Genomic DNA, 21,934 nt, shown 5'->3' with positions numbered 1-21,934 from the left:
AATTAAATTGCTTGCTTGCTTGCGAAGGGACAGACATCCACGGCCTTTCCTAGAGTATCGTACACTCTAGGGGGTCTCCTGTCGGGTCTCTGATTCATACTACCACCTGAGACTCTGCGGTTACCTTTTTTTCTTCATCAAATGGTGTTTTTATTTCTACATGTAAGAAATCAAACAAGACTTGTTGAAATAACACAAACCTATCTTCCTACCTAAACAAGGACAAGTGCGAGGGATACTTCGTATGCTAAACTCGAAGCCCCGCTGCAGAGCGTACAGGGCAAACAGTCATTTTAGAGGTTTTACTCCCCCGAGACGATAATATTATTATAGCATGTGCGTTCACAGCCATAGAAAGGGCATTTGATAACACCTAATTAAAGTCTATTAACGTTGCTGCAACATAAAAAGATCTTCACCTTCCGCCATTAAATAGATTTAATCCATGCTCAGTACTAGGAATATAAATATAATCCTAGGAGAACAGTCAGAAGAGCCAGTCCTAGTAAGAGCAAGAAAAGCTTCGCAGTAAAATCTGTAAAAATAAAAAGTCGAAATCTGAAGATTTCTTAGTTTTCGAAACCAAAATTCAGATAATTGTCCAAATCTGTGCGTTCTACAATTTTCAAAGCAAAACAGACGATGAATCAGCTCACATGAGTAATCTAAATTTGCATTCCACAACATATCAATTCATCTGGGCAAGAATCTTTAGCGAACTGATTTCTTATACTCAAAACGTGAGTAAAGGAAAAGGCAGTTAAGATTTGATTTCAGTATAGTGCTTCCACTATTAGCTTATACCTATTTCGTCCTATCAGGAGTCCTCAGAGCCACCATGCAGAAACTTCAAACGTGAAACCAAACCTTAACTGTCTTTTCTGTAAAATGAGTAAGTTCCATTAAAAATCTGATTTTTGATTTATTAAGTTTGTTATTGTTTTTCATCTATTAATTTACAATGGGTAAGTCCGTTCTGTTTTTTTATAACTTTTCATAAAAACTTAGCTCCCTTAGATTATATAAGGAATTGTTCATAAGAGCTCTAAGACTCATATATTTTAAATATAAATGCCAAAAGTACTTATATGAAGAAATTTACCACGAAATTGTTACAAACACTACAATAAAATATAATATTATGGAAATACTGTTAAAAGTACAAACTGATTAGTAAAATATATATATATATTTTAAGGTTTACTTACAGGAATCTGCACAAATGTCCCATTACTCAGGACCGGATGTGAGTAAAGCGGTACCACAGGCACTCTTCCGTTTTTAATAAATATCGGCCCCTGTATCGGCGTCACGGGTATGTGTACATGCTCCTCTTCTTCTTCGTAATCATAATCGATGACAGGATGCACACTAGCCTTCGTGAGATCGGCTACTTTCGTGTATCTCGGCGGACCTGGCGCTGAAGGAATCTGACCTCTCGGAACCTGACCTTGGGGAGGACTATTTGGAGGTAGTTGGCCTTGAGGAACGCTATTTTGAGTTGGCAGTTGTCCTTGCTGGCCTTGTTGTGGCACATGAAGAAATGGATTGTTAGGAAACTCTTCGCCTAGGAAGGGTTTTTGGGGCTGTGGGTATGAATAACCTTGGTGTGGCTGTTGATAAGGTTGATATGGAGGAGCTTGGTGGTAGTAACTCGTTGGGGGATTAGGGGTTGCTATAAACGGGGAGGAATAATTTAGGAGCGCCATTTTCAGTTGGTCAGTGAGCGGATTTCATATTCTTCATTTTTGAGTGAGATGCACTAATATGAGACATATAATCTGTAAAAAAACATTTTTTTAGATCGATTCCTATATAAAAGTTTAAAATTAAAAAGTATAAAATTAATTAAGTAATACATTTTTTGTATAACACAAAAAATTTCCTTGGGTATCATAAAAACAATTGAAAGCGTCTACCAAAACAACAAACAATAAACTGGAAGTCAGAATATATAGACAATTTATGGAACTTATAGGTACAGGCAATGAAATAACGCAGGACAACTCATGACGTCCTACGCTTTCAATTTAATTGTGGATTAAAGAGTACACACTGAAAGAACTGAAAGAACTGAAAGAACTGAAAGAACTGAAAGAACTGAAAGAACTGAAAGAACTGAAAGAACTGAAAGAACTGAAAGAACTGAAAGAACTGAAAGAACTGAAAGAACTGAAAGAACTGAAAGAACTGAAAGAACTGAAAGAACTGAAAGAACTGAAATAACTGAAAGAACTGAAAGAACTGAAAGAACTGAAAGAACTGAAAGAACTGAAATAACTGAAAGAACTGAAAGAACTGAAAGAACTGAAAGAACTGAAAGAACTGAAAGAACTGAAATAACTGAAAGAACTGAAAGAACTGAAAGAACTGAAAGAACTGAAAGAACTGAAATAACTGAAAGAACTGAAAGAACTGAAAGAACTGAAAGAACTGAAAGAACTGAAAGAACTGAAAGAACTGAAAGAACTGAAATAACTGAAAGAACTGAAAGAACTGAAAGAACTGAAAGAACTGAAAGAACTGAAAGAACTGAAAGAACTGAAAGAACTGAAAGAACTGAAAGAACTGAAAGAACTGAAAGAACTGAAAGAACTGAAAGAACTGAAAGAACTGAAAGAACTGAAAGAACTGAAAGAACTGAAAGAACTGAAAGAACTGAAATAACTGAAAGAACTGAAAGAACTGAAAGAACTGAAAGAACTGAAAGAACTGAAAGAACTGAAAGAACTGAAAGAACTGAAAGAACTGAAAGAACTGAAAGAACTGAAAGAACTGAAAGAACTGAAAGAACTGAAAGAACTGAAAGAACTGAAAGAACTGAAAGAACTGAAAGAACTGAAAGAACTGAAAGAACTGAAAGAACTGAAAGAACTGAAAGAACTGAAAGAACTGAAAGAACTGAAAGAACTGAAAGAACTGAAAGAACTGAAAGAACTGAAAGAACTGAAAGAACTGAAAGAACTGAAAGAACTGAAAGAACTGAAAGAACTGAAAGAACTGAAAGAACTGAAAGAACTGAAAGAACTGAAAGAACTGAAAGAACTGAAAGAACTGAAAGAACTGAAAGAACTGAAAGAACTGAAAGAACTGAAAGAACTGAAAGAACTGAAAGAACTGAAAGAACTGAAAGAACTGAAAGAACTGAAAGAACTGAAAGAACTGAAAGAACTGAAAGAACTGAAAGAACTGAAAGAACTGAAAGAACTGAAAGAACTGAAAGAACTGAAAGAACTGAAAGAACTGAAAGAACTGAAAGAACTGAAAGAACTGAAAGAACTGAAAGAACTGAAAGAACTGAAAGAACTGAAAGAACTGAAATAACTGAAAGAACTGAAAGAACTGAAAGAACTGAAAGAACTGAAAGAACTGAAAGAACTGAAAGAACTGAAAGAACTGAAAGAACTGAAAGAACTGAAAGAACTGAAAGAACTGAAAGAACTGAAAGAACTGAAAGAACTGAAAGAACTGAAAGAACTGAAAGAACTGAAAGAACTGAAAGAACTGAAAGAACTGAAAGAACTGAAAGAACTGAAAGAACTGAAAGAACTGAAAGAACTGAAAGAACTGAAAGAACTGAAAGAACTGAAAGAACTGAAAGAACTGAAAGAACTGAAAGAACTGAAAGAACTGAAAGAACTGAAAGAACTGAAAGAACTGAAATAACTGAAAGAACTGAAAGAACTGAAAGAACTGAAAGAACTGAAAGAACTGAAAGAACTGAAAGAACTGAAAGAACTGAAAGAACTGAAAGAACTGAAAGAACTGAAAGAACTGAAAGAACTGAAAGAACTGAAAGAACTGAAAGAACTGAAAGAACTGAAAGAACTGAAAGAACTGAAATAACTGAAAGAACTGAAAGAACTGAAAGAACTGAAAGAACTGAAAGAACTGAAAGAACTGAAAGAACTGAAAGAACTGAAAGAACTGAAATAACTGAAAGAACTGAAAGAACTGAAAGAACTGAAAGAACTGAAAGAACTGAAAGAACTGAAAGAACTGAAATAACTGAAAGAACTGAAAGAACTGAAAGAACTGAAAGAACTGAAAGAACTGAAAGAACTGAAAGAACTGAAAGAACTGAAAGAACTGAAAGAACTGAAAGAACTGAAAGAACTGAAAGAACTGAAAGAACTGAAAGAACTGAAAGAACTGAAAGAACTGAAAGAACTGAAAGAACTGAAAGAACTGAAAGAACTGAAAGAACTGAAAGAACTGAAAGAACTGAAAGAACTGAAAGAACTGAAAGAACTGAAAGAACTGAAAGAACTGAAAGAACTGAAAGAACTGAAAGAACTGAAAGAACTGAAAGAACTGAAAGAACTGAAAGAACTGAAAGAACTGAAAGAACTGAAAGAACTGAAAGAACTGAAAGAACTGAAAGAACTGAAAGAACTGAAAGAACTGAAAGAACTGAAAGAACTGAAAGAACTGAAAGAACTGAAAGAACTGAAAGAACTGAAAGAACTGAAAGAACTGAAAGAACTGAAAGAACTGAAAGAACTGAAAGAACTGAAAGAACTGAAAGAACTGAAAGAACTGAAAGAACTGAAAGAACTGAAAGAACTGAAAGAACTGAAATAACTGAAAGAACTGAAAGAACTGAAAGAACTGAAAGAACTGAAAGAACTGAAAGAACTGAAAGAACTGAAAGAACTGAAAGAACTGAAAGAACTGAAAGAACTGAAAGAACTGAAAGAACTGAAAGAACTGAAAGAACTGAAAGAACTGAAAGAACTGAAATAACTGAAAGAACTGAAAGAACTGAAAGAACTGAAAGAACTGAAAGAACTGAAAGAACTGAAAGAACTGAAAGAACTGAAAGAACTGAAAGAACTGAAAGAACTGAAAGAACTGAAAGAACTGAAAGAACTGAAAGAACTGAAAGAACTGAAAGAACTGAAAGAACTGAAAGAACTGAAAGAACTGAAAGAACTGAAAGAACTGAAAGAACTGAAAGAACTGAAAGAACTGAAAGAACTGAAAGAACTGAAAGAACTGAAAGAACTGAAAGAACTGAAAGAACTGAAAGAACTGAAAGAACTGAAAGAACTGAAAGAACTGAAAGAACTGAAAGAACTGAAAGAACTGAAAGAACTGAAAGAACTGAAAGAACTGAAAGAACTGAAAGAACTGAAAGAACTGAAAGAACTGAAAGAACTGAAAGAACTGAAATAACTGAAAGAACTGAAAGAACTGAAAGAACTGAAAGAACTGAAAGAACTGAAAGAACTGAAAGAACTGAAAGAACTGAAAGAACTGAAAGAACTGAAAGAACTGAAAGAACTGAAAGAACTGAAAGAACTGAAAGAACTGAAAGAACTGAAAGAACTGAAAGAACTGAAAGAACTGAAAGAACTGAAAGAACTGAAAGAACTGAAAGAACTGAAAGAACTGAAAGAACTGAAAGAACTGAAAGAACTGAAAGAACTGAAAGAACTCAAAGAACTGAAAGAACTGAAAGAACTCAAAGAACTGAAAGAACTGAAAGAACTGAAAGAACTGAAAGAACTGAAAGAACTAAAAGAACTGAAAGAACTGAATGAACTGAAAGAACTGAATGAACTGAAAGAACTGAAAGAACTGAAAGAACTGAAAGAACTGAAAGAACTGAAAGAACTGAAAGAACTGAAAGAACTGAAAGAACTGAAAGAACTGAAAGAACTGAAAGAACTGAAAGAACTGAAAGAACTGAAAGAACTGAAAGAACTGAAAGAACTGAAAGAACTGAAAGAACTGAAAGAACTGAAAGAACTGAAAGAACTGAAAGAACTGAAAGAACTGAAAGAACTGAAAGAACTGAAAGAACTGAAAGAACTGAAAGAACTGAAAGAACTGAAAGAACTGAAAGAACTGAAAGAACTGAAAGAACTGAAAGAACTGAAAGAACTGAAAGAACTGAAAGAACTGAAAGAACTGAAAGAACTGAAAGAACTGAAAGAACTGAAAGAACTGAAAGAACTGAAAGAACTGAAAGAACTGAAAGAACTGAAAGAACTGAAAGAACTGAAAGAACTGAAAGAACTGAAAGAACTGAAAGAACTGAAAGAACTGAAAGAACTGAAAGAACTGAAAGAACTGAAAGAACTGAAAGAACTGAAAGAACTGAAAGAACTGAAAGAACTGAAAGAACTGAAAGAACTGAAAGAACTGAAAGAACTGAAAGAACTGAAAGAACTGAAAGAACTGAAAGAACTGAAAGAACTGAAAGAACTGAAAGAACTGAAAGAACTGAAAGAACTGAAAGAACTGAATGACTGAATGAAGATGTTAAATCAAAAACAAAGCTATATAGGATTAGATGGTTAGAATAAAATCCAGAAGGCAGAATGAAATAAGAAACCGAGATCTAACTGGTTGCAAGAAGTTAAGGGAGACCTACAAGTCAGACGTTAGAGAATGACCAGAAAAACTTAAATGCAGAGAGGTTTTCAGTACAATAAAAAAGGGGACTGGTTCACTGAAACAAGTACGTTTATTGTCTACATGACGATGACTTAGTACTTTCTCTCTCCCCTCCCCCCTCCCTCACATGCTCTCTTAATTTTGCTAATAAAATTATTTAAATATTTTTACATAGTTTATTATTTATTGAACTTTTTTCACTCATGGAATTGCAACACTCTACCAGACGACCTCTTTTATCACATATTATCATGCTCTTGTTGCATAAATAACTATTAAAAAAATAGAAAAATATTTTAAATATAAACTAGTATATTAGTTCTGTTGATAATATTGCACCGATCAGTTCGTAGTTCACACGATGACGATATTATTATAATTTCGACTGATTTATGGAGATATGCAAATGAGAGGTGACGAGAAAGTCAATAACATCCGAGTTAAGATTTTAATTTATGTAAATTAACAATATTAGCGACTAAAATATAAGATAAGGAGGTTTGAAGAAAGCATCAGCTGAGCAAGTTGGCTAAGAAAGTTTTTATATGATTGTTAATAGAAGAAAAAAAATATTTTATATTTAATAAGTTCTGACTGATAGTGAGCTATGGATGTGAAACTTGGATATTGCCTCAAAAATTTGTAATCCCGCATGGACATATTTGAAAGAAAGGTAATGAGACGAACAAAATAACAAGTGGGGAATCAAATACAATTAGGAAATATTATATATACAGGGTGGTCCTTAAGTATTTGTACAAAAAGAAACAGTAGATTTTACACTTTAAAATATTACGATTTAAGCCAAATTGCTTTAATAAAATGTTGATATTAAGAAAGATACAGGGTATTAAAATGCAAATTTAAAATTATCTCGTCTCATATTAAATAGTATCATTGATTTTAAAGAAATTGTTTCCCATAGTTGGTTGCGAATGTTTATGGGATTCTTATAGACACGTTGTTTTAATACGCCCCATACACCAAAATCAAGTGGATTAACTTCTGGGCTACGTGGTGGCTATAATGTATAATGGATGAATATATTCTTTTGGGTACATATCCAAATCTTATGGTATATTATGGAACTACATCTTATTTGTCACAGAGGTTAAATAATGTATTAAACTGTGATGTATCTCATTCATTGGTTACTTATATACACACGGAATAACCTATCGATGGCATTACTTATTTATATGATTACGTTACAGCTTACGAGTAACTACAATTACATCTCGAACAAATGGACTATTATGATTAACTAACGAATTAATATTATGCTGAACCAAATTGCCTGTGTATTTACTATATTTATAACAATATCGGTTATAAGGCCAACGATGATGTTTTTGTAAAAATGCTGAGTCTTTAAGGTTAGATTTGTAGCAAAAGTATTATGAAACAAGACACACATGTGTTATTCAATCCCTGTGCTTTAGTTTCTTATTGTCCTAATAAAAATGGGTAAACAATTTACGTAATGAATATTAAGTATTCTTTTGGGATTTTTTATAAATTAAATAATTATGTCAATATCTCCAATATCTCACCACATTGCCTGGGAATATGACTGCAATGACCAATCCAACTTTCAGAAAAGTTACATTTAAGTACAACACATGAGTGTTTGAAATATCAAATGATTTGAAATTTGTAGCGTTTTAAATTTGGTGGAATATTTTCGTTTTTCTGTTTGCAAATGAATTTTAAAACGATCAATATATTATGGCATTTTAAGTTGAGATTCTAAATATCAAGTTTTGGTATTCAGCTGTTTTTGTCTTTTGTCGTTAAAACGCAATAAACTGGAATATTTAAAAGTTGTTTCGAGTCCCCTAATATAATATTGCAAGTCAGGTATACGGTTTTTCTAAGAAGTATTAACTGAGAATATTTTTTTGTCTTTGTTTACATTAATATTCCCCTATTCTCTGTATGTATTGTGAGGTAAAAAATTTCCAGTTAACCAATTTAAAAGTAAATACTCAAGAAGTTTTTTGTCGGTTCGTTGCTAAGAACGAGGTCAAAAAAGGGTAGATGGTTTTTTTTGAGTTTGTAGGCAAAAACTAGCTGTGAGACGTAAAGGGAAATTTATTTTGCGTTGAAATTTGTAAAATGTAAGGCATTGAGGAGTCGACATTTAAGCCCCAAGCAGAGCAGACAGAAGAGATTTTGAATCGCGAGTCGATTCAATTTTTTTTGTGTAATATCTTAAGACCGGTTAAGGTGATGATACTCTATGCAATGTGGCAGTTTAGATCAGAGTAATCACCCATAAGATTTGTGCAGTACACCGGCACTGATGAAATTTGGAAAATGTTTATATAGAATGTCCCCGTCGACAGCTTGATTTCCTCCATCAAGTTTCTGTTCCAATCGTTCCTGCCTACGTATGGAAATGGTATATTTTTATTCAAGTTGAGAGTTATGTCCTTTGCAGCTCCAGTCCCATAGATGTTAACAAGTTTTTTTGAAAGTTAAGTGCTAAACAGTGAAATCAGGTAACAATTAACATTTTAATTTTAAAGTAAAGACAGACATTTTTTTGCTAAAACAATAATTGCTTTCATTAAAATTTAAAGGATTTGTAATGTAAATTTTATGGTTTAACAGCTGTCATTTTAATTGTTTTTTTTAATATAATGTTAACATATGACAGCTAGTTTTGTTCTTTTCGATATTCATTTGTTTTGTTTGTTAAAAAAAAAAAGTTAATCTCTGTGCGATAACATTTGTAAGTTTTGTAGTATCTCCAATCTATTTGTAAACGGAGTTTGTAAACGGACACATGTAAGTTTTTTTTTTATTCTGTATTTGGCAACTATTTATATAATATATTTTTTATGCCACTTATATGTTTGATAACTGTTTGTTTGAGACAGAAATAAATGTTTATTCCATTTCTCTGAACTACTTTGTTTGCTTTATTTTAGAAAATCTCCTAACCCTTGTATGTATTTTTGATTTTAGGGAAGAAGAAATTTTCTTTCTTTTTCCAGCAGGAAGTTTTCTTCGAAGCGGCGTCCAAATTTAAATAGCTAGAGGTAACCTTGTCTGCCATATCTTATTTCATTTTGTCCAGGAGATTTATGTAAGTACCCTTTCATTTTTTTTGTAGCTGCCCCAATCCGACCCATTTATTTCACTTATCCACGACCCCAGCTCTCCAACAACCAACTGAGTGTCGTTCGCACTAGTAGCGTTTATTTTGCTTGCCTTATCTTCGCCCCCATAGTTTCTGCCCCCAATTTTTCTACCCCCATGTTCTTACCCTATGGTAAGCAAAATAATTTCGTTACAAATTTAGAAAAATGGAGAGAAAATAAATAAAACTTCGAATTATTAAGTGTTGATCAATTATTATTTGTTAACTGCTATTCTATAACGATGACAAAAGTTTAGAGGTACATGTGTACCTTATGTATGTATTCATAATGTGAATTATTCAATCTTTTGAGATAACTGTATATGTATATGTTATACTGGTTTGCTTCAAAGCACATTGCTGCTGCTCAGACTGTTCAATAATTTTTTTCAAGAGAAAAAATGCCTGAAATGCTTTTTCATCACTTTCCTTTTGTAGACAGAAGGTTTGTACTATCGAATAAAAATCTTGCTTCCTTAACTGACACATCTGCCAAAGGTTCTGATGTATCGTACTCATCTTCATCGTTACTTTTTTCATTCGTATCTGTCGCAGATAAAATTTCGAAATCCGTTAGTGAACCTGAGACAGCAACTTCTTCATCCACTTGAACAAAGTCAGAAAAACTCACACATCCATAAGTATTGGAAGATTTTCCTGATCTTCTTTTAAGAAACCGGATTTTTAGGAAAGAAGTAGAGTTCCCCGTTGGACAATGTAGAAGGACTGTTGTGGACAGTGCAATTTTCTAAAAATAGTATAATTTTCCGCTTTGGCCGTTTCATGTCCCCATTAAATGTTAAAAGCCAATTGTTAAAAAGTTCTGTCGACATCCAAGGTTTTTGTTAGAACGATAATCCGCAGGAAACGATTTCATACCTTTGAAGACTGTGAGCCTCTCTTTACATGTTTTTCTCCATGACATTTTTCATCTTTAAAAGTAAGCGTCTTATCCGGTAAACATTTGAAATGTAGGCCAGTTTCATCAGTATTAAAAAGGTCTTGGGCATCATAGTTTTCAATCAAGGTCTTCAATTTGCCATGCCAATTTAAGCAAACTGCATCATCAACACTTCCACTTTCCCCACAAACTTTTTTAAAAACAACTCCATTTCTCTTTTTGAAATTTGTGACTCTTCACTTGCCGCTAAGTTTTTGATGCTTAGAGTGGACTCGAACTCTTTTTTTGCTTTTTCCTTCAACAAGTTTCCGCGAATAGACACCTTTTGTATTTTATACTGTCTTAGCCAAATGACCAGACTTTCTTCCAGACAAGGAAATTCACTTTTAGTAGGTTTTTCCGTACTACAGCAGTTTGAGCAGGATTACTTTTCTCCTTGTGCTTTATTAGGGTTGAGAGAGTACTCAGAGGAATCTTAAATTCTTTTGACACATCACTTTTCTTCTCACCTTCCTCTACTTTTTGGATTAACTTCTTCTTTTCAGCAATCCTCAAACATTAATACTTTCTAGGGCTCATGATTAACAAAATTTTAATCTGTATACCAACGAAAGAGTAACAGTAACTAATAACTAAACAAACCAATTCGTGAGAAGTGTGTGTCAAATATGTAGTCAATCCCTCCCTACAATCTTTCCGCCTCTTTCTCTCTGCAACTTTGAATTGTCGAGTGTTGGACGCCGATGAGTTCGAATTAATGCGTCGTTTTGTTTGTTTGTGTATAGCAATGATTTTATTACGTTCGGATTAGCAAGTGCATAAAAATGTATTGATTTAGTTCGAAATATAAAGAGATTTTGAAGGGAACTCGTGATAACTTTGAATTATAGAGAGGTACGAAATATATATATATATATATATATATATATATATACATATATATATATATATATATATATATATATATATATATATATATATATATATATATATATATATATATATATATATATATACCCACTTAGAGAAGTGGAAAATAGTAGGACAATTCGCTGGCATTTCGTGTAGGGACTGTCTGAAGACATAGGGAATACAGAAATAATGTTATAACAGTCTATTGATACCAATTCATACACGGAAAGTTTGGCGAATTGTGCTCCTATCGCCGTTTATTTTTACAGCTACAGCGTCTTCAATAGGCAGGTTGAAAGACCGAGAAAGAGATGGGAGCATGATATGGATAAAAACAAAGGAAATCTCTTTAACAGTCGATCGTGGAGGAGAAGGGCTAGATACCGTAATGAACGGAGAGATTTGCTGAGAGAGGCCAGATATCGAATTGGACTGTAAAGCTATAGGATACATTCTTTTTTCACAAGGGTATTACGATCATCTTTTTAGAGTTCTTTTAATATCTTTCTTGCCTTTAAATTGTAATTGGGTATTTTATGGGTAATTTTTTATTTTCCATTCTGGGAGTATGTTGTTTCCATATTAATAATCCGCTATCTTGTCGTTTATAGAGTATTGATTTAGCGTACGGCTATATAGAATTTAATTTTTGTATCTTTTCTTGTTTTATGATATGGTGTTTTATTTATTGAATATATGTTTTTTGTAGAGTAATCTCATTTAAATACCTTATTTCATTTTATTTCATTTAAAATTTAAAGAAGTAAGGGAGTAGACACAAAAAAATTGAGAGTCCTAAGAGGAATAAGAGAAAAAAATTGACGGATTAACCAAAGATAAGGGGATCAGAAATATGTGCCGGATAGACAACATACATCATTGGATAAAAAAAATATCTTCTTCTTCTTCTTCTTCGCGCGACTAGGATTACTCCTGTTTGTCTGCATCTTATTCTGTTTCGGTCGTTGTTGACTGTACATTATCTTTCCACCTTTTTGGCGGCCTTCCAACGGGTCTTCTGCTATACGACTTGTTGTTTTTACAGATGTTCGCTAATCTATCTGGTCCCATTCGGTTTACATGTTCGTTCCAGTGTTTTTTTCTTGTTTTTATGCACCTGTTAATATTTTGAATTTTGCATTGTTCGCGTATACTTCTGTTGGTTTGTCTGTCTCTTAATGATATGCCCGCTATTAATCTTAATACTTTCATTTCGATATTGTTGATTTGTTGTTTCGTCTTTCTTGTATCGGTCCTTGTCTCCGCTGCATATGTTAGGATTGATCTTACTGTTGTCTTGTATACTTTCATTTTGCTTTGCATGGTCAGATATTTGTTTCTCCATATGGTTTCTCGGAGGCAACCACTTACTCTTGCCGCTTTTGATGCTTGCCTTGTGGTCTCTGTTCTTATATCCCTGTCACTAGTGATCTCTACTCCTAGGTAATTGAATTTCATTACTTGTTCTACAATTTTGCCGTCTATTTCTAGTTTGCATCCACGCGGCTCTTTACTGATCACTATACATTTAGTTTTTTCTACTGATATTCTCATATTAAGTTTGTTTGCTGTGATATTGAAGGTGTGGAGCCGCCTTTGTAGGTTATCTTCGTTATCAGCAATTAGTACTGCATCATCGGCATAGCATAGTATCGTGATTTTATGTGCTCCCATGTGGTATCCGTGTCGTTTTCTTACTTCGTGAATTATTTGATTCATCACCATATTGAATAACAATGGGCTGAGCGAGTCTCCTTGGCGGATTCCTCCTTTTAGTTCTATGCATTCTGTTTCCCCTGTTGGCATTATAACTCTGGTCTTGTTGTTCTTGTTAATTTCATTAATTGTCCTTATTATCTGATGGTCTATTTGTTCAGCTTGTAATAAATTTAAGATGTCATTTCGCTTAACCATGTCAAAAGCACTTTTTAAATCTACAAAGCACATGTATGCTGGTTTTCCATGTTCAATAGACTTCTCTATTATTTGTCTGATAATAAAAATTGCGTCTATTGTGCTGCGGTTCTTTCGACAGCCTTATGGTTCATCTGCCATGTTCGCTTTTTCCTTTTCCATTTCCGATTTTATCTTTTATGACTGCCGTTAACAATTTTAATGTTCTATTCATCAGACTAATGCCTCTATAATTTTCAGGATTTCTCGAGTCTCCCTTTTTAAGTATCGGTAGCAGGAGACTTTCCTTCCATTCTGCTGGTACTACTCCGGTATTTATTATATCGACGAATAATTTTAGGAGCCATTTGCGTAGTATTGTTCCTCCATATTTTAGCAGTTCATTGTTTATCTTATCAGGACTAGGTGCTTTTCTGTTTTTTAATATTTTATTTTATATTTTGTAACTCTTCTTCTGATATTAGTACTCTATCGTGAGTTTCGTTAATGATTATTTCTCTGTTCTCTTCTTCTCCTTCTCCATATAGTTTCGGGAAATGCTCAGTCCATTGTTCCTCGGTAATGTTATCTATGCGTACAAATTCATTCATTTCTGTTTTTTGTCTCCTTATCATCTTCCATACCTTTTTCTGGGATCCATAGAGGTCGTATGCCATACCTTTGTTGTTGTAAATTTCTCCTAGTGTTCTTTTTTGATGTTATCTATTTCTTGGTTTACTCTATTCCTGATTCTCACGTAGTCTTCTCGTGCCTCCGGTGTCTTCACTCCTTTGTATGTTAGGAAAGCTTGTTTCTTTTCATTTGCTAGTACTTTTACACTTTCGTCGTACCATGGTGTTTTGTATTCCCGTTTATTTCTGTTAACTTTTCTTTTACCTAAAGCTTCTTCCGCTGCTTGTAGGATACAAAAAAAATATGGGACATATTAATAAAATAATTTCAATAACCCGAAAAATATCATCAATTGAGAGATAGCGCTGATAATTCTCAATATTTTATTAAAAGTTTCAGCAGTTATTTCGGAGCACATTTATTCAATTTGAGACATACTATATATCTTTAATAAAACATAAGGTACAACTTTTTGGTAGTTTTTGCAACTTTATGCTTATGGTACTTGTCGGTAAGTGCAGTGACCTATAACCTCATGCAGTCGGCGGGTTCGCTACACCTCTTGAGTGAGACAGACTAAGTTTCTCTGGTACAAATTTCACTTTAATGAATAAAAAATTAAAAAATATTTAAATTTCCGCTTTTAACAATTAATGAAAGAGTCAAGAGAGCAAATATTACACACGCATAGTCACATATAAATAAATAAATATATATATATATATAAATATATATATATATATATATATATATATATATATATATATATATATATATATATATATATATATATATATGGCTATAGAATGAGCTTCTATTAACAGGATTTATAACATCGAAAGCATTAATGCAAGGATGTTGACCGTCCCCCACATTATTTAAAATATACCTCGAAAGTGCTTTAAACAGATGGAAACAAAAATGCAAGACAATGGGGATACCACTCACCAACACTATAGTATATATGCTCAACTTTGCAGACGATCAAGTAATAATGGCTCAAAATTATGACAATTTAAAATATATGACACGAAAATTAATTTAAGAGTATGATATATGGGGTCTAGAAGTAAATAAAAAGAAAACCGAATACCTGTGCACTGGAGTAGAACAAAAAGATCTCATATTAGACGCTAATACCACGATAAAGCACTGCTGTGACTACAAATATCTAGGTATCACTATTTCACAAAATGGAACATTAGACAAAGCCATAAGAGAGAGAAATACGTTAGGGAGAAAAACCATCACAATGTTAAACAACATTTTATGGGACCAATCCATCAGCAAAGAAAATAAAAAGAGGATATATGAGACTATAGTAAAAAGTATCACTTTATACAGCTGTGGGATATGGCCTGAAAGAAAGAACACTGGCAATGCTGAAAGCGACGGAAATAGATTTTTGGAGAAGAGCCGCAGGAAGATCTAGAAGAGAAAGGATTACCAACGAACGTATTAGAGAAATAATGGGAATCAAACGAACAATCACTAACAACAAAACAACTTATCTGGTTCAGACACATACAAAGAATGGATGAACAACGAATACAGCGCTTACTGTATCTTCAATTTTGACTAAGTTTATTATCAGGAGGCTAATTCTTCCCGCTATAATTAGGAGGGTTGCCAAATTTTCCAAATATTGCCGTCGAGTAGGTACTTTATCAATAATTACCCTTTACGCTTAGTTACATTTACAGTTTTGAACGAGTCACAACAATTACATCACCAGATGATAAAACCTTTGGTCACATTTCTAAATGTAATGCCTATTTATGCAATCTGTGCAGTAAGAAAAAAACTGTACGTGATAGGAAAAAACCTCAACGGATTCGGATTCAATGCTAAAAAATACTTAAAAAAAAACACTTTTGTTCTTAGACATTAAAATCTTTGCAGCCACTTGTAATCAGTCTTTTAATGGCCAATTTCAAGTTCTCCATATTCAAAATCAAAATAAAGACATTAAGCTATCTTTATTAGAATCTATGGAAATTATTAAACCAAAAAACTACAGATATAATTCTGGATGACCAACTTGAGACAAATAGCTCTTCTCTCCTCAACTTATTCAGTTAAAATGAACTTCCATCAAAAACGGTAGAATCCATCTCTTATAGCTCTCTAACCTACCCCCCGATTGTACAATTTTTTAGAAGTAAAAAGACGAAGAAAAAATTTATATTAGCAGTGATTGATCTATTTTATTGTCTGTCTTTTTATTACAGTTACAGTGACGAGGCTCTTTATAACCTTAATGACAACGAAAAAACACAGTCGTAAAAGAAAGGAAAAGTTAAGTATCGAGGCCGATCATTACTTGCAAATAATTAAAAAAAAATGTTTTAGTAATCTATATACGTGACTTCGGTAACTATTAAAGCATACACGAAGAAAATTAGTACATTTAAATGAAGTAATTTATTTAAAATATTAATAAGAAAGTATAAAAATCTATTATCTATCTAATCTAAAATTTATGGTCATCAGCAAAAATAAAATTAGAGACGTACAACTGCTTATCAAAAATACACCAGTGGACCGAGTAAAACAGTTTATCTATCTTAGAACAATAGTAAACGAACAATAGGATCACTCACAAGAAGTAAAATGTAGAATAGATAATGCTAGGAGTGCATTAAACAACATGGACAAACTCTTTAAAAGCCACAACCTTAATCTGGAGATAAAAGTAAGGCTTCTACGATGTTATATCTTCCCGATATTATACTACGGAGTTAAATCCTGGACACTCACTAAAGCGATGGAGAAAAAACTTGAACGGAAACGAAAATGGATTTTTGGAGAAGAGCCGCAGGAAGATCTAGAAGAGAAAGAATTACCAACGAACGCAGTAGAGAAATAATGGGAATCAAACGAACAATCACAGATGACCTAACAACAAAACAGCTTATCTGGTTCGGACACATACAAAGAATTGACGAACAACGAATGCCAAAAGAAATACTAAAGTGGCAACCAGAAGGAAAGAGAAAACGAGGTAGACCGAGAAAAAGTTGGAGCGAAGGAATAAATAAAGAACTGAGAGAGAGGGCCATAAAAGAAGATCTATGAAACAACCGGTATAAGTGGCGATTGGAAGTCGGAAAATGGCGGAGAACGTTATAAACCGACAAGTAGTAGTAGTAGTAGTAGAAAAAACTTGAAGCCTTCGCGATGTGGTTATACACAAGAATCCTAAGGATATCATGGACGGACAAGATAACCAACGAGACTGTACTACGAAGAATGGAGAAAGAAAGAGAAGTGATGTATACGATTAAAAAGAGAAAGCTAGATTATCTCGGACACATAATGAGAAACGGCACTAAATACAGATTACTGTAATCGGAAAGTATTCGGAAAGCGAGGAATTGAGAGAGAAAGAGTATCATGGTTAAAAAAACCTGAGGAAATGGTTCTCTACAACATCAACTAATCTATGTAAAGCATCAGTTAATAAAATAATTATAACCAGAATAATCGCCAATATTCGAAACGAGTAGGCACCAAAAGAAGAAAGAAGATAAAAATCTATAAAATTACGAGAATTTATAAAGTCTTTCATTGTTTCTTTACTTACTCGGTAAGGCGAAACGCGTGCGTCGTTTGCTCACGAGGTGGCGACTGCCATGATATTCTTGAGCCAAGGCTACGGTGTGACGTTTCGTTGAGTTGTGCCGTTCGTGGGTTTCGTGGTTCCAATAAGGCTTGCCTTTCGGATACCCGGCTAGCGATCGTGTGCTTCGTTTCGAGCGTTAACTTACCTCCAGCCTGATTCGATTTGAGAACACTGATTCGGGGAGTTTGACTGGGTTGGTACATCTGTCAAAGAATAACGCAGGTCAGCGAGAAGAGAAACCTCGCGTAGAGCAAAAGGGCAAAAGCCTTGATTCTGGTGTTCAGTATGCATAGGGACTGCGAAAGCACGGCCTATCGATCCTTTTGGCTTGAAGAGTTTTCAGCAAGAGGTGTCAGAAAAGTTACCACAGGGATAACTGGCTTGTGGCGGCCAAGCGTTCATAGGTCGCTTTTTGATCCTTCGATGTCCGCTCTTCTTATCATTGAGAAGCAGAATTTAACAAACTCTGTTCACCCATAGACAGGAAACGTGAGCTAGGTTTAGACCGTCGTGAGACAGGTTAGTTTTACCCTACTGATGATACGACGTTGCAATAGTAATCCCGCTCACTACGAGAGGATCCGCAGGTTCGGACATTTGGTTGACGCACTTACTCGAGCGAATAATGGTGCGAAGCTACCATCCGTGGGATTATGCCTGAACGCCTCTAAGGCCGTATCCTTTCTAGTCAAAGGTGGCAACGATATCTCTTGGAGTTCCGAGAGTCAAAAGGCTCAAAACAATGTGACTTTACTAGGAAATCGTAGTTCGCTGGGTGACAACATCACAACATGTTCCAACATCTTTTCGATGTTGGAACTCGGAATTGTCTGTAGATGACTTAGTATTGTACCTGCTACTACTAACTACAGAGTAGTACAACTCTTTATAGAAATGTTTCAGAGTCGAACAATCTACAATTCATAGGATTTTTCCTACTAATAAAATTATTATAATAAAAAAGCAGTCTTTTTGTGTTTTAAATTCAAACAACGCTATTTGGAAGACAACGTGAGATCCAGAGATTCAGAGTAACCTTAAGATAATTACGAGAAATAGAGCTTCATCAATAAATGCTGGGTTTTATGCATTCTGAAGTTATTTCTGTTTTGGTTTGAGGTAGTTTGAATCGTAGTAGGTTGTCATTCCTTTCAAGACTTTAATTAGTGTTGTATCTACTTTGGTAAAAGTTTCTGTTTGTGCAACACTATCTGTGTCGTCTGCATATATAATATAGGCAGGTCCACGGGAGGCGATTGGCCCCCCTCTCAAACCAAGTGATTTAATTTGTTTTAAACTTAGCTCAAGTTGTATTAGAAACTAAAAAAAAGCAATTTTAGATGTTAAATCTATATGAATAGAAATAGGTTGACGTGGAGAGATACTAGCAGATAAATACAATTAATAAATATTACACTTTTATATATCTCATTTTAATAAATATCTTTACATTCCTGTTTTATATACTAAAATATGAATATACTAAAAATTTAAATTGCAGCATTTTATGGATTCTTTCATTTTTACGTCAATAAAGAAAATATTTGATGTTCTCACCGATCTTGATTATGATTCTAATCACCTCTAAATAGATTAAAATCATGTGTATATATTTGACGGCAACAGAATACTTACATATGGATAGTGCATACCAAACACTAAGTGTGTCTTTTAATAACAATTTGTAAATTTAAATAAATTATACAAAATAGGTATTAAAAGAAAAAAAATATTAACGAGAGATGAAAATATAATGAGATGGAAAAATATATAAGAAAATGATTACAGTCAAAGGAAAGGTTATCTTCTTCTTTCTCGAAATTATTTATACCCTCAATAAGGGTTTGATAATATTAGGGCCTGAGTAATGGTATTATTTTGGACGCAAAATGTAACGTATATTATATACTAGCATTTGAGTATATTGTAAATTGTCATCATCGAAAGAAAAATACTCCCCTGTGTAATAGCCTAATAAATTTAATAACAACTTTCAACAAATCTCGACCACAATTTAGTGGTCAAGGCAAAGATTGTTCTAAATATGTACTTGGTATATTGTGTCTCTATACTCTGCACATAAAACACCCTGGCAACTGGCATTCGCAACGCTTTTTATTAGTATCTCTTGGACAAATCTGACAACGCTTCTACCGGATCTTAAAGAACTATGCAGAATCTGGAAAACCTATGACTAGAGATATTTTCTCTGACGATCGTAACGTAAGCGTTTACGACAGAAACATAGACTTAACTGAATTACCAATATTAAAGTCTCAAGAAAAAAATTACATTTTTAGTTTGAAAAATTATAATGTGGTTGGACCAGGTTTGCTTATGCAAATTATATACAATACGAGAAAAGTACCAATGAATTGGCTGAAATCAATCTTCAACCACTACCAAAGTAAAGCAATGTCAGTCACTTGCCTAGAGCCTCCTGAGAGCCTTTAGTGTATGCTGGGAAGAGCTCGATAAACTGGCGAAATATAATAGTGTCACGCTTCTATGTATGTATACGTGGACTTAACTGGCTTTACAGCTTTGATCCGGAAACAACATAATTCTTACTGGGATAATATACCTGAAAAAATACCAAACAGAAAACTTTATGTTTGGTGTTGCTCGAACTGGATATTTCTATTCCTAGATAATTAAAACTCATTGTTTGTTCTATTTGTTCACTTTCCCGTCAACTTCCAATTTCTATCGTATCGGTTCTTTACAGGTGTTTTTTTTTCCGATACCAGGGGAGCATCGTAAGACTGCATAACATATGATTTTCACCTCTGCATTTCATATTTTATATCCTTTCCTGTCCTTATTTTCCGAAACAAAATAAGAAACACACATACAGGTTAAAGAAATAACAGTAAAGTCGGTTCGCTATATTTATGCGAGGTTCGGATTAAAAATTTTATTGTAAGTACCCAGTTTTAATTACCTGCTCTTTGGAGAAATATCAACTGGTCAAATGAAATGAAAAATGATCCATAACTTTTTTTAATTAAATAATAATGGAACATCTTTTATATAATTGACAGTATAATAAGGAGAATTACTTCATTAATGGAGTCTAATGTGGCTAATATAAACCTAATAATAATTTTATATTACACTTCACACAGAAAATATGGTTTACGTATATTTGTTCCATGGAGAGAATTTCTAATGAAAAATAAAAAAATTTAACTTGCCAACAAAAATGAAAATCAGTCATTATCATCAAAAATATCATAATCGTCATCATCATCACTGTCATCATCATTAATTGTTATTATGATTGGACTTATTTCGTTTATTTTATTTTCACGAGTCCACCAATCTTCTATTAGTTTCTCGCACTTGAATATACAGTTGCACCACACTTCTGGAGTTACAATTGAAAGTGCCTTTCGCCAAGTTTCCCGAACTGCGTCGTCGCTATAATTGTTAGGACCAATATGGTTGTCATAATATTGTTTTGCTATTCCCCATATATATATATATATATATATATTCGATGGGATTAAACTGGCAATGATACGGTGGCAGACGTAAAACTTGATGACCGTAACTTTCAATAATCTGATCCACAACAAAGGTTTTTGGTTTTGCGTGGATATTTGCCAAGCGTAATAATTCTGATTTTAAAATATGTTGTGTAAATGGTATATGTTTCTTTGTCAACCATTCTTTAATTTTATTAACAGTCCAAGAATTCGTTGGACTTTTGTTTAATACTTCAGAATGGTAAGGTGCATTGTCTAAAATAATTACGCTGGGCTCACTTAAACCTGGGAGAAGTTTTTCATGTAACCATTTTACAAACATTTCTGTGTTCATATTATCGTGATAGTCACTTGATTTTGATTTAGATGAAAATATTAAATCAACACCTTCTATAAAACCCGATTTCCCTCCTGCATGTAAAATTATGTGTCGCTTCCCTTCTCCATCAGTATGTTTGATAGACTTTACGTTATCATCTTGCCATATTCTCTTGGTTGCACCCCTAGAAAATATCCATGTTTCGTCTAAATATATAAAATTTGCCCTTTCTTCTTTTAATTTAGAATATTTTCTTAGAAAGTTAATTCTTTTATGCACAACAGAACTTCTTTCACAAAGGGATTTTCTGTTATCCTCCCTTTGAAATTTGAAACCCAAATTATGTATCACTTGCCATAGACTTGTTCTGCCAATTTCGTCAAATTTTCTATCTTTTAATTCCGAGAGAATTGTATTTAAGGTCACATGTTCCTTGTTGGCTCGCATTCGATAAATGGTATCACGAATTTCAAATTTTTTTTCATCTGGAATATCTTTCGTTTTCAATGATAGGCGAGTTTTTCGGTATCTTCTTTCGGCCGTTCATTATTGCGATTTTGTAATACTCCTCTTAGTTTGGTTTCACTAATTCCTAGAGCATCACATA

General features: G+C 33.6%; 1 protein-coding gene across 1 annotated transcript in view; it reads right to left on the bottom strand.

The window, feature by feature from the left end:
- Positions 1–21,934, bottom strand: part of spz3 (Spaetzle domain-containing protein 3) — a 165,280-nt gene that overhangs the window by 115,349 nt on the left and 27,997 nt on the right. The window contains exon 2 of the mRNA XM_072539953.1: positions 1,209–1,781. Within this exon, the coding sequence (XP_072396054.1) occupies positions 1,209–1,709 (501 nt within the window). The 5' untranslated portion in view covers positions 1,710–1,781. The remainder of the gene's footprint in view (positions 1–1,208; positions 1,782–21,934) is intronic.

Source organism: Diabrotica undecimpunctata, chromosome 8 (assembly GCF_040954645.1).
Source record: "Diabrotica undecimpunctata isolate CICGRU chromosome 8, icDiaUnde3, whole genome shotgun sequence".
Lineage (NCBI taxonomy): Eukaryota > Metazoa > Arthropoda > Insecta > Coleoptera > Chrysomelidae > Diabrotica > Diabrotica undecimpunctata.
The sequence above is the reverse complement of the archived record's forward strand: the minus strand, read 5'-3'. Positions and strand labels throughout refer to the sequence as shown.